The sequence below is a fragment of the Camponotus floridanus genome, unplaced genomic scaffold (genome assembly GCF_003227725.1).
Source record: "Camponotus floridanus strain SB8 unplaced genomic scaffold, Cflo_v7.5 scaffold85, whole genome shotgun sequence".
Lineage (NCBI taxonomy): Eukaryota > Metazoa > Arthropoda > Insecta > Hymenoptera > Formicidae > Camponotus > Camponotus floridanus.
This window is the reverse complement of record NW_020229855.1, coordinates 523,067-536,650: the sequence shown is the minus strand read 5'-3', so window position 1 is coordinate 536,650 and position 13,584 is coordinate 523,067. Positions and strand designations below refer to the sequence as shown.

At 32.9% G+C, this 13,584-nt stretch overlaps 1 protein-coding gene across 1 annotated transcript in view; it reads right to left on the bottom strand.

The window, feature by feature from the left end:
- The window catches only part of LOC105251729 (probable multidrug resistance-associated protein lethal(2)03659), a 469,824-nt gene that overhangs the window by 79,648 nt on the left and 376,592 nt on the right, over positions 1 to 13,584 (bottom strand). Inside the window, exon 12 of the mRNA XM_025414600.1 lies at positions 2,932 to 3,146. Within this exon, the coding sequence (XP_025270385.1) occupies positions 2,932 to 3,146 (215 nt within the window). The remainder of the gene's footprint in view (positions 1 to 2,931; positions 3,147 to 13,584) is intronic.

Genomic DNA, 13,584 nt, shown 5'->3' with positions numbered 1-13,584 from the left:
TTTTAGGATGATAAAAATAAAAAAAACAAGTAAAACATAGTACTGATTTGCACTAAGCACATTTTATAAGTTCAATTTTTCCGCAAGCACATTTTTATTAATATCATGATATTTATATTAATATGTTATTATATTATTATATTAATTTATTGTATTATTATATTATTATATTAATATCATGATATTTATATAATCATAATGCCAGAGGCAAACAAAAAGACTGGTTTGAAAACCGGTTCCTTAAGAAATATAACACATAAAATTCTAGGAAGAGCCTGTAGCTTTATTCCAATGGCAACGCATTCGAATGAATAGAGAATAATATTATAATTGAATATGAATCGTTTCTCATGAGAAAGGTCTTAAATTATTATATCTAAATCGCCAGTTTTATTGAAAAAAAGATTTTTCTGCACAGTATTTAAATTATAAAAAATTGTTTTTGTAATAAAAAACAATAATAATAGTAGAAAATATATTGTAACATAATTTATAATAATATAGGAAATGAAAAAAAAGAAAAAAAATTTACAAAACTGACGCAATTCGAACCAGCAACCTTCCTACTTATAGTCTAATTTCTAGTTATGCTATGCCGTAACTCGAAAAAAGGCTCTAATGCATCGGTACTAAAGGAGCTAAAATTCATACCGCGATTTCTCGTTAATGGTTGAGAGACGCATTGTCTCCGAATAGTATGTTACTACTATATGAATACTACATACCTGCCAAAGTTCGACAAAATCGGTGATCCCAAAAGTTAAACCTCTCCTTGTGAGATATTTGAGTGTAAAATGGGACACCCTGTATATTAAAGAAAAGTTATGTTTGTTATGAAATAGTATGGATAGGACAAAGAGAATTCGCAGAAGACTTTAGGAGAAGGATCTGGATATTTAATCATTTAGTACAGAGTATTTTAATATATGGAGCAGAAGGAATATGAGACTATGGAAAAATGTCAGAATAAATTTATAAAATTATCCTGGACGCTAATATTAGATTGGAACATTCCAAGTTATACTGTTAGGAAAGAAACAAACAGACAATTTTTAAGAATAGAAACAGGCAAAAGAATTGTTAGTTTTGAAGAAAAATTAAGAAGAAATCAAACAATAATATATTGAAAGAATGTGTTTTAGGAAAGTAGAGAAAAATAGAAAAGCTCAAAATAGATGGGAGCCAAACAGGGAAATGCATTTTCAAAAAAATGAAATGTCCAGGATAGAAATTAAAAGATTAAGAAAGTAATTAAGAGAAGATTAAATTTTGAATTAGTACAGATGCTAAGCAAAAGAGATATAGAGAATCAAAAACAAGCCCAAGAGAATAAAATTCAGAATTCCAGATATAGAGAGAGATATGAGATATAGAGAGATATAAGATATAGAGAGTTATACACAGTAGGAACATTTAAGAAAACAAGGTCAGAAAGATTTTCGGAAAGATCATAGATTCAGATATGGAAATAAAAAACTCCGGAATAAATTTTGGCGTGAATAGGAGAAGAAATTGTGTAGGATATGTCAGAAGGAAGTAGAAACATTACAACATTTAGCAACAAATTGTACAGAAGGTATGAGGAATAATAAAAGAATGAATCAAATATGAGAAAAGGGAGAGGGAATCAGTTGAATGAAGAAAGTTCTAAGATTAAGAAAAGAAAATAAAACAAAAAAACACAAACATAAATTAGAATCTGAACACGAATTTGACTGGACGAAACTTAATATATTACACAGTGAGAAACACGTGCAAAAGAAAGAAATTGCTGAAATGTTTTAAAAAATTCAATAATTTAATTAACCTACAGAAAGACACGGATAGCTTAAATAACATCTACAAAATAATAAAGGTCGTGTAGTTTAATATTTTTTGATTCAACATATTCAGTTTTTGACGAAGTCTCACACTGACACAACGTTTCTTTTTCAAATATGCCAAGACGTAATGATCTTGCAACTGTGATATAAGATTTATATAAGATTTACATTGTTATACTATTATTTGAACTGTATGTACTTAAATTGTTCACAATTAATCTATGTGTTGCTGTCCGTTCAAATTGTTGAAAATCTAATTATCAATATCATTATTCCAGTGTACTTAAAAAGGACCACAACCATCTGGTCGAAACGTTGTAAAATTTTTTTTAAATAAATAAAAAAGAATTTTGGCTAGTTTTGATCGATTATATTATTTTCCAATGATCCTTTGATTATTCTACTAGCGATATTAAGATATTTTAAGAAAACTAAAAAAATTATCAAAAATAGTCTAGAAATAATTGAAATTAATTAAGATAGAAAGCAACATTATATAAATTAAGCATATTTTATGTAAAATATTATTATAAAATCTACAATTTTTATCTTATGTAAAACCTCTTTCAATGTCAAAAGGCAAGAAATAAATAAATTTATCTATCTATGGAGAGCATTTGTGTGCGAGAATTTTAATATACAGGGTGGCAGGGAATTTTTGACTTAGCGGTGATTGGGGAGGGGAGGAGCGATGAGTATGTAAGCGCGTGACGAAGGCTCCTCTTCTCCCCAATCACCGTTTCGCCGCGCGCCGCCATTATGTTACAGTCAGACCGCCTTCGCCGTCGTGTGCTTCTAGCCACGCGCATTGGCTGATCTTCATTATTTAATTTTTCGTTAATTATTGCGACAATCACAAAACAATAGAGGTCCTTCCTTTTTAATTTGAGCCAATCTACCTCCTTATTTCGTTAAGGTCAAAAATTCCCTGCCACCCTGTATAGGGTTATCAGACACCCTGTATATTTATTTACAATAAATATCTATAATCTATTCAATAAGCGATTTTTTGTTTAGTTAATGATTCATGACTATTTATATAATTAGATTCATAATTATTTATCAATTACAAATATCGTTTTTTATAAGTTGCGTATAGCTTACTTACTTGTTCCTTCAAGGCGTTTGATACTGCGATTTGTACAAATGTATATTTTGCGTAAGAAGATAAAAATGCAAACACAAAACAGAGAAGGTATAGCCAACCATGGAGTAACTGCTACGATCATAACAATTACTGTGATTGAGATAAGTCCGATTACTATAACATCAAATATGCACATCGATAACATTAAATCGACAACATTAATATCTCTGGCAAACCTAAAAACAAAAATATTTTACAAGTTAAATTAGGTAAGTTTAATCAATTTGTCATACATAATATATCAATTATCAAAAAATCGTTAAAAAATATTTTTTGTGATTAAAAATAAGGTAAATGTTTAGATTAACAATAATCTCATGAATGACTTTGACGTTGTCAAGATCACAGTAACCCAGAGTAATTTCCAAAAAGTTTTAGCTGGTCACTATTATTTACTAAAAAGTTATTAACAATTAAATTGTATAGTAAAAAGTATTAAATGGGAGGTATATCCCATACGGGTTAAGTTTTTTGAGGTGGATGCAGGGAGAGGAGCGGAGCCTTTCTTCCGCCTACACGTTTACCTACAGAACAAATGTATACATCAATTTTTAAGTAGACATGTAGACGAAGGAGAGGTTAGGTTAGGTTTTCCGCCTCTCCGCTTATACTCCCATCCCAAAAAGATTAATCTAACCCAACCTGTGTTCGAGATATGGGATATAATTTACTTTCTACAGAAAGTTGTAAACTTCATATAATCATGCAAAATAAGAGATATCTCATGTGTATGGATACAAGTTGAGTTAAGTTAGTCTTTTTTGAAGTGGAGATGCAAAGGAAGAGCTCTTCGAACAACTTTTATCTGAAACGTATTATTTATATTTTTCGAGATATTTGCCTAGGGCGATTAAAATAAAACATTTTGTGTGTGTGTGTGTGTGTGTGTGTGTGTGTGTGTGTGTGTGTGTGTGTGTGTGTGTGTGTGTGTGTGTGTGTGTGTGTGTGTGTACATAAGATGTTTTTCCGGACATTTGTGATAAACTTAAAGGGGTGATAGATCTGGATAAATGAAATAATTTTTGTTTTAAGTAACACGTATCTGACGATACCTCCTTAAAGGCCAGATAAGATAGGGATATATGTGAGAGGAAATTTTTTCTATATATATTTTTCAGCCCAATAATTAATAGAAAACAATATTCCTGGACTAGAAAAATATATAAGGTGCAAGTGGCTGGATCGGGAATCGAACTCGAGTTTTTCGTTTTCTGAGCAACTGCTCTAGACTACTGAGCTATCCAAATCTCACACCTATAATAATACTGCTTTTTAACACAGTGATATACGACTCCAGAGAGATGGTATTTTGCTCGATGGATGCAATGTCGATGGCCATGGAGAATCTTTGAAAAGGTTGCTCGCTAATCATATATATATCATGTATATATCATGTATATATATATATATACATAGAGTGTTTTCGCACATTTGCGACAATCTTAAAGGAGTACATATATATACAAAGTCTTTCATTTTAAATGATATAAATGATTTACTATCTTGGAAATAAAACATTTTCAAGAAAAATGTTCCATGTAAAAGTTGTATAATTTTAAGTGGTTCGATATGATATGACTTTGAATCCCTCCGTAGACACCATCTTGTTGTGATGGGAGCAGGCTTAAGAGATTCCCGGCCTCCTGGGGCGCTTCAATTAATCACTGACTGTCGTTGCGGTCTGGAGGGGCGGAGCCCCAAAGACCGTCTAGTTTTTTGACGGTTTTTGTTAGTATGGTGATTCATGTCTACGAAAAAAAAGAATTGCATCAGCCTAGGGATTACGGAGCGCTCCGGAACTTGGCGAGTGTGAGCGGTACTGTCGCGGCCCTTTCCCGTCCTCATCTGATAGGGCCCGGTGTCGAGGGGACCGGGAGGGCAAGGACGACCACCTCCGTAAAATTGAAAAAAGCGGAAACGTCCCTAGTAAAAATACTGAGGATACTGTACTCTTCTCTACGAGAAAAAAGCGAGAGAAAATCATGTTTTGTTTCCTTCTATTACTCCCTCCATGCTACCGCATGCTACCGAAAGGCCGGTATCTGGCATCACTAATTGAAACAGCGCGGTGTCCCGCGCGGTATATAACTGTCTCGCTCGCACTCTCTCGTTTGAGCATCAAGCGAGAGAGACGGCTATCGGACACCTAAAACTCACAAGTAACACTACCCAACTGTCATTCACCGATCTGGATAAAACTGCGCACACTTGTAGAACATTGAAAAATATTAAAGCCGTGTTTTTTTATTTTTTCCCAAAACGCTTTTTAAGGGTGGAAACCATCCTTGAAGGCGGTAAGCATCCCTGGAATGGGGTATCGCTCTAGGATTAATACGCCCATGGTATAGATAGCAACTGAACATGTTTTCAACAAATGTTGAGACCATATATTTTCATTGTACCTCAAAAATCATTTTGAGGGTGGAACTCATCCTTGAAGGGGGTGAAACTCTTAAAAAATGAGTTAACTCTTAAAAAAAAATTAAACCGATTGCATGGGTGAAAACAAAAAGTTACTCACTAAACGTAGAAACTGTATTTTTTTATCTGATAATTGAGTATATAAACGATTATCTGATAATTATATTATAATTTATCTGATAATTGAGTATATTCTGTTAATAAAAAATGGTTCATTAAACTTTCCTCTTCAAACATTCCTTTTGAAGTACAGTGCTTGTTACAATTAGGTGATAAATTTAGCTTACCTAACTCAAAAAATTCTTGCCGTTCTGCATTCGAATTTATTAAATATGTTGAATGTGGGGTAAGGAGAATGGATTCTGAGATCTCTCAATACATTAGGAATTATACGGTACAATGCTTGGGTAATTATATTAATGATTCGAGATGTTTGTCTGAATTTGAATATACAGTATTAAGAATTTGAATATACTCAATAAAATTTGGAAAACCTTTCTGTCCGATCGTCCTGATTTGATTGTCACGAGAGCAGACAAGGGTAATGCCACGGTCGTTCTCGATAGAGACGTGTACATTGCAAAAATGAATGATTTGTTGAATGACTCGGATACTTATATGTTAATAGAGACCCCGCTAAAAAAATATGTAATGAGCTGAACGACATATTGAAAAGATGGCAACGGTTGGATTATATTTCGGCTTCTAAAAAACGATCTTTGTATTGTAGCGATGGCACATTACCTCGAGCTTACGGCCTGCCAAAAATCCACAAACCTAATTTCCCTCTAAGAATTATTGTTTCTTCCATTAATAGCCCACTCCACAAGTTTGCTACTTTTCTACATAATTGCCTTCATGACAACCTCCCACATTGTAAGAGCCACATTGCTAACAGCTATGAGTTGGTTGATAAGATTAATAATCTTTATGTGGATGACCATCTTGAACTCATTTTTCTTGATGTGGTGTCGTTATTTACGACAATGTTCCCACGGATCTTATTATTGGAAGTGTCGGAAAACGTTGGCATTTAATTAAAAACAAAATTAAGATTCCTTTCTCTGAATTTATTATCGGACTTAGACTGGTTCTTAACTCTACTTTTTTCAGATTCAATGATAAAATCTATAAGCAAATTTTTGGAACACCTATGGGCTCCCCTCTCTCTCCTATTTGTGCGGACCTCGTTCTCCAAGACCTTGAAGAAAAAGCCATTTCACAGCTTCCTTTCACCTTCCATTTTATTTCAGATATGTTGATGACATTGCCTTAATTGCTCCCTCTTCCTTTTTGGATCTCATTAATTCTGTTTTTAATTCCTTTCATGATAGGCTGAAATTCACTATGGAGATTGCCAAGGATAGTCGTCTCAATTTTTTAGATGTGACTATCATTATTAATAATAATCATATTGAGTTCGACTATAGGAAACCTACTTTTTCTGGAAGGTTCCTCAATTTCTTCTCTCAACACCCGTTGGCTCATAAAAAGGGAGTAATTATTGGACTCACAGACAAAATTTTCAAATTGTCATATCCGAGATATCATGAGAAGAATTTCGGTATCATCTCTGAGATCCTTTCCAGCAATGATTATCCGGAGAATTTCATTTTTAATACCATCACAAGCAGAGTTAAACTCCTGATTCATAATCAGTCTGTTCCTCCCCCCGCATCTTCCCCCCTTCCTTCTCCCTCTTCCACTCAATCATTTTTTGTTATTCCGTACATCAAGGGAGTTTCAAAACATTTTAGAGACATTGCCTGCAAACTTAACAAATATTTGGCCCATGTGGTCTTGAATAAATTGAACTGTTTTATTAAAACGCATAAAGATCCTCTCCCAAGGGATTGTCACTCAAATGTAGTATATAAAATCTCTTGTTCTGATTGCTCAGCATCATATGTAGGACAGACGAGTAGAATGATCTCGACTCGTATCCATGAGCATCGATCCAACATTGATCGACCCTCCGAACATCTATCTGTCTTATCTCAACATAGACTTACAGGACATGATTTTGCATGGGATTATGTCGAGGTTTTGGATCAAGATGCTTCTTTTCTCAGAAGAACCACCTCTGAAATGATCCATATTATACGACAGAGCAATGGTCTCAACGTTCAGAAAGATACGGAGAAATTTGACAAAGTTTATCTTCCTATTATAAAATCTTCACATTTTTAATTCCCATATCAATTTCCATTTTTATCTTCATCATCCGTTCCTGAGTTCCCCTTTTCCCCCTCCCTTTCCCTCTCCATCGGATTGGCATGCCTAGCTCTCCATTATCACGCGTCTCAGTACATTTCGTCGTCTCGTTTGATGTACACGTCTCCTGTGTCTTGCGATGATTTTGCTTTACTCTGCTTTTTCTCACTGCGATCCTTTCAATATTTCATAATTGCTTGTATGTAACTTTTCTTTAAAAATTTCATTTTTTTTGGTATTAATTATTCTCTCAAAAAATTTTTCTATCTTTTCTTTACTTCTAATTTTTTATTGCTGTTGTGGTGTTTTGCGAGAATGCGTGTTGCTCTGCTTGCTTTATTTTTCAGATTATAATTATTCTGGCTTTGGCATGAATTGTTAATGCATAATAAGGAATCTTTTCAACGATATACAGAGTGTGGAACGTATGCGGTATCTCTGTCCTCTACGCACATACCATCTTTTTTCTCATCACTCTTTTTTCTACACAGCCACGATCTTGTGTTGCGCATTGGTGAGTCCGCATGCAGGCTTGCGGACATTCATACGGCTATTTCTCGCTATCTAAGAACTTAATACTTTTATTTCTTAATTATAAATTTCGAAAGCTAATATGCGTGTATTTATCTCATATGTATGTATTATTGATATTGACCATGATTGTTTACTTGAGCGTTTCACCTTGTATTACAGTTTGAATCTTTTTGCTATCCGTTGCGAGCGCACGCGCGCGCGACCAGTATTATTTATAATTATCTTTTCTATATCATCATTTTAATTTATTTGCACTTTCGATATTATTATTATTGTCGCATTGAAAATGATCTGGAGTAGATCGAAACGTTTGCGAATTTAATCTTGCGTAACTAATCTATTGTATTTAAACTCTTTCTATTTATTTGTAACTTAATTTTTTCTAACTTGAATCTCTTTTATGTTACCGTTTCTACCATGCAATTTCTGACTTATTTATGTTCTTTGGGAATTTTTATTCAATATTGTATCATTTAAGCATTGTTATAATTTTTGACATTTATACTGTGTGGTTTTTTTCTGCCTAATTTATATACTCAATTATCAGATTTTTTCTTATAACCACCACATTGACTTAATTTTTTAATTTTATTTTATGTATTTTTTTATTTTCCAAATAATCTTAGAGCAATACTTCATTTTCAGGGATGCTTATCACCTTCAGGATGGTTTCCACCCCTAAAAAGCGTTTTGGGAAAAAATAAAAAAACACGGGTTCAATATTTTTCAATGTTCTACAAGTGTGCATAGTTTCATCCAGATCGGTGAATGACAGTTGGGTAGTGTTACTTGTCAGTATCACGTCTTATAGTGCTTTCTCTCTCGCTCTTATGCCATGCGCAAAGAACGCAACATTGGAATGTCCTCTCACTACTCTACCTTAACTTTCTCTCTCTCACTGCCCGTGTACATGCGCGCTTCGCTTGTGTGCGTATGACATTAATGAGCGCCACACAAGCATACCGGGACACCTTTCCTACGTATATAGATACAATAGATTCCGCTCCCCTCCTCCCTACGGGGGGTTCCACTTCTGAAAAGTATAACTCGAACCCAAATCTATAAATTATCCTAATATCTATTCTTTGTTAATGTATAGAATTCTTATTATATTAGCAAAGGATAAGTTACTTTTCCTCGCTAGGGAACGAATTATTGACGGGCAATATGCACCGAATTTTTTATTCGGGATAAAGGTGCAAGGAAGGGGCCGAAGCCCCTCCACGCGTTTTACTTGCTATACATAAATGAATGAATAATCTGGTAGAGATTCACTTTGTAAAACATACATAATGTCTAAAGAGTGCACATAATTTGTAAAACTTTTTTGTTAATAACTTCTTAATAAATGACGGCTAAAGTTTTTTAAATGTCACTTTTTTTAATGTTACAACATATGTCAAGGTTAAGGTCATTGGAGCTGGATTTCCTATTCACATTTACCTAATATATTTTTATCCACTAAATGGAACTAGCCAAAAGGAAAAATTTATCTTTAATAAAAAGTTAATAGATGATTTATTATCAATCCATCGAACATAAAGAGAAGTGCTTGTGCAACTACAAATATATAACATTAATATGAAAGAATTTTATAACTGCGTTTAATGGAGTACGTACGCATTATCATAAATATAATTTATTTTAATTATTGTAAGTACATGTGAATCGAAGTAGAAGTAATCGACTAATTGTTTAGTATATGGTTCCTATCACAAATAAAAATAAGTGTGTGTATATTTTACATATGTATTAATTTTAAATTTTTTTATTATACTTTTACTCGTTGCTTTTATTTCTTTGAATTAAATTATTTCTGCTATTGTCCTTTAAAAAAAAGTCGTGCGGAAGCAATCGAAAGTTGATTTGAAAGGTGAAGACTAATACTGTACGATACAATTAGCAAAAATATTTCAAAAAATTAGGTACTTTCATAATAAATTCATGAAATTGGTAGAAACAGCTATTTTTGGACTCAACCACAAATTATTCAAAAACCTGACATGTTGGAGAAATTCTGCCGTTAAATTCGTTTTCAGCATCAAAAATCTATACATCTACTCTGCTTTTTGTAATTAATCAAATCTAAAATTTCGCAGGCCTGTGTAATTTCATCGACTGAAATAATGGGTTCTATAATATAATATTCTATAATATAACTATATGTAGTTACCGATGTGTAGTTATGCTTTATTTTTTGCATCTTTGGATAATAGTGAACGATTGCAATAAAAAATTCTTATTGAAAAATTCACTTTGATCTGAATTATATACATTTTCATTTCATGTTATGTAATAAAATATTTAATATTTTCGATAAATGTTTTATTTTGTTCATTGAAATTTGTATTTAATATGACATTCCTTTATGTTACAAATTTTTTAATTTTTTAGAGACAATATTGTATACAAATTTAAAATGTTATATGCATGATGATGACGATACTGTAAATCCTGATAGGTTTACCTTCTCTTCTATTCGAAGAGTCTGAGCGATATCAACGTTGTGAAATTATCAACACATGCAGTCTCTTTTACAAGATATGCTTCATCTTTTATTTTTTCATTAGATTAGGTTATCGGTTCAGTTAGATTCGTTTCATTTCTGATATATCAAAGGGATTTTGAAAATTTACATATAATAATTCTTGCTCCAATATCATATTTTTCTTTATGCATTTGTTTTAGCATACGTACAATTTTTATTTTTATTTTATTTCAATTTCGTCGGTTGTAACAGGACTTTATGGAAAGTAATAAATACACTGTGCATAACAGCATTATTAAGTTTTTTGAATTAAACAGCATTATTCTCTAACAAATTTATTAAAATTATATAGATTTGTTTCATAAATATTGTAGTTTTTATCTACAAAAAATATTTTATTTTTTAACAAAACATATATTAAATGCAATATTTTTCTTAATTCAAAATGATGATTTTTATAAGAAATTTGTAGAACAAAAAAGAAAAATATGTGATGTATTTGTAAAGTATTAAAATATGTTTTTCTTACAAGTATTTTCTAAGTATAACAAAATATACTTTTATCATATAATTTATGGTAATTGAATAAAGAAGACATTCTAATTTTAAAAAAGCATAAATATCTAAAAATATGAACGATAATAAAATTTTTTAAAATTAATATATACGTAATGCATACGTAATATGTATATTTATTTTCTTTGAATCGTGATAGAACAAAATTGTATAAACTGCTAATTCGATTCACAACGCTTTTATAATAATGCGTATATATGCTTTGTTATAAAACCTTATATTAATGTCTTACCTTATATTAATGTCTTTGATTCTAATTTTAATGAATAAAAACATTATTTTTCTCATACACATATGAGAAACTTAAAAATTATTTATTGCTATGATACATAATAATATAATTATTATAGTATACTGTAGTATAGTATACTTATTATAGTATATTATAGTATAAACATGTAATATATGAAAATTCTGAATATAAAAATAAATTATTGATATTGATAATTGTTGAATTATTGATTTTATTGATAATCCATAGTTATGTGAGATTGCAAAGAAAAAGCTAACGCCATGAATAGCGAGCGCTATGAAAGGGATACGGAATGGCACGTTTGTATATTTCCAGCTTATTTCTGAAAAGTTTTTTTTATTTTCGGAATACAATTTCATGATATAAAATATATAGGGTGTTCATTTAAAATTTTTTAGCCGTTTATTTCATAATTTACTACTTTTTGCGAAAAATGCCAAAGGACGTCACTTTTGCTTTTGAGAGGAACATTCAAGTACATTAAATGCGACGAAATTGTTCTATTTTCCTCGTTGGGCTAGATTGGTTGATTAGTGAACTCTTAAAAAATCGTAAATCGGCAATAGAGATCAAGTGATATATTATTTTAAAGATCTTTTGATTCTATGTACAACTCTCTTTTTTTATTTAAGTGAATATTTTTCGAGAAATTGCATTTGGAAGTTTTAGGTGTCAAAAATGTTTTTACAGACAAAGATACATTTTACAGTAAAATTTATTTTTATCTAATCGTTTTTATGAAAAGATACTTTATTATATAGTAGTATTTTCAAAAGTTTTTGAAAGAAGTTACAAAAATATATAATAAAAAATAGAAATTTTCGTTTAAAAATTTTAAATGATCTTTACAACGCTATGCAAGATCATACTAATTTGTTATATAATGCACCTTGTATAACCCTTTAACTTTTTAGAAGTTTTTTTTCCTAAAATGTTTTATTTTTAAGATATGACTTGTGACGTGAAGCTGGCGGTCCGTCACAAGGATCGCGAGATCTGACCGGTATTATTTTTAAGCCTTCGTTCTCCCCTGATTTAGGGAGAGAGAGCGAATATTGGAGGCGAGGGTAGGCTCGCCTCCCCTTATGTAGCGTTAATTATAAGAGTAAAGTTAAGCGGACGTGAAGGAAAACGTTGACGAGATCTCATCCGGTGACTCGACTCGACGCAGAAGACCAGATTAGAAGACGTGCGGGACGAGCGGAGGCGCCGATTATAAGGAGAATGCCGAGCTAAGTATCCCTCTTTACTTTTATAAATCGGAAAAACCTATTTGAAACATCGCTGCCGCTCCTGTATAATTCCTTATGCTCAGCAGGTACGAGGAATAATCACGGAGAAGGTCGACCAATAAACAAAAGCGAACATCGGAACCCCGAAACGGAGCCAGCTCGGTCAGATTAAGCGCTACTGAACATCCATAAAAATAATGGCGAGCGGCTTCCGGAAAACTCCTCACATCAGGCTGTGAACAAAGAGCCGAGAAAATTAGGACAAAGCTACAAGGTGACGACAGGCGCAAATACGGCCCTGAAGGCCGCAGGAGTAATTAGAATCCGCGCCGATCCTGAGGGTTGCGGAAGCGCCACAAGTGGCCTACTTACGCATTAATTGCCGGCACGATTCCGACGGGCCTTCCGCTCGTCTCTGTTCGGCGGAACAGCGAAGAGCACGACGGCCCAAAGAAATCGATTTTTCGTGTGGATGCCGAGAGAGCGAAGGACTTCAAGGAGTCATCGGTGAGACGAGCGTCGACCTCCTCAGGCCGTTTTATCGTTTGTGTATCAGGTAGAATTAGCCCGAACAAAGTCAGTGCCGAATTGCTGCCGTTGAAAAATTCCTTACGCGAGATTAATTCGAGTTGCGAGAAGTACGTAGTAGAATGCGACGGCCGGCCTACATACTTTGTTCGAGCTACAATAATATTAAGTGCCCTTTCTCCCGGTTAAGCGCCGATAGTCAACTTTAGTGTCTTTTCTTCTTGCGATTATTGTTGTTTGTAAAATTTTGTGTAAAGTAGCTTGTGATACGATGAACTCACACACGAAGGCGATCACGATATTTGATAGCCGGCGGATGCGTTGTGGCATCGACTCGCGTATCTCTGCGACGTGAATCGTTCGATCCT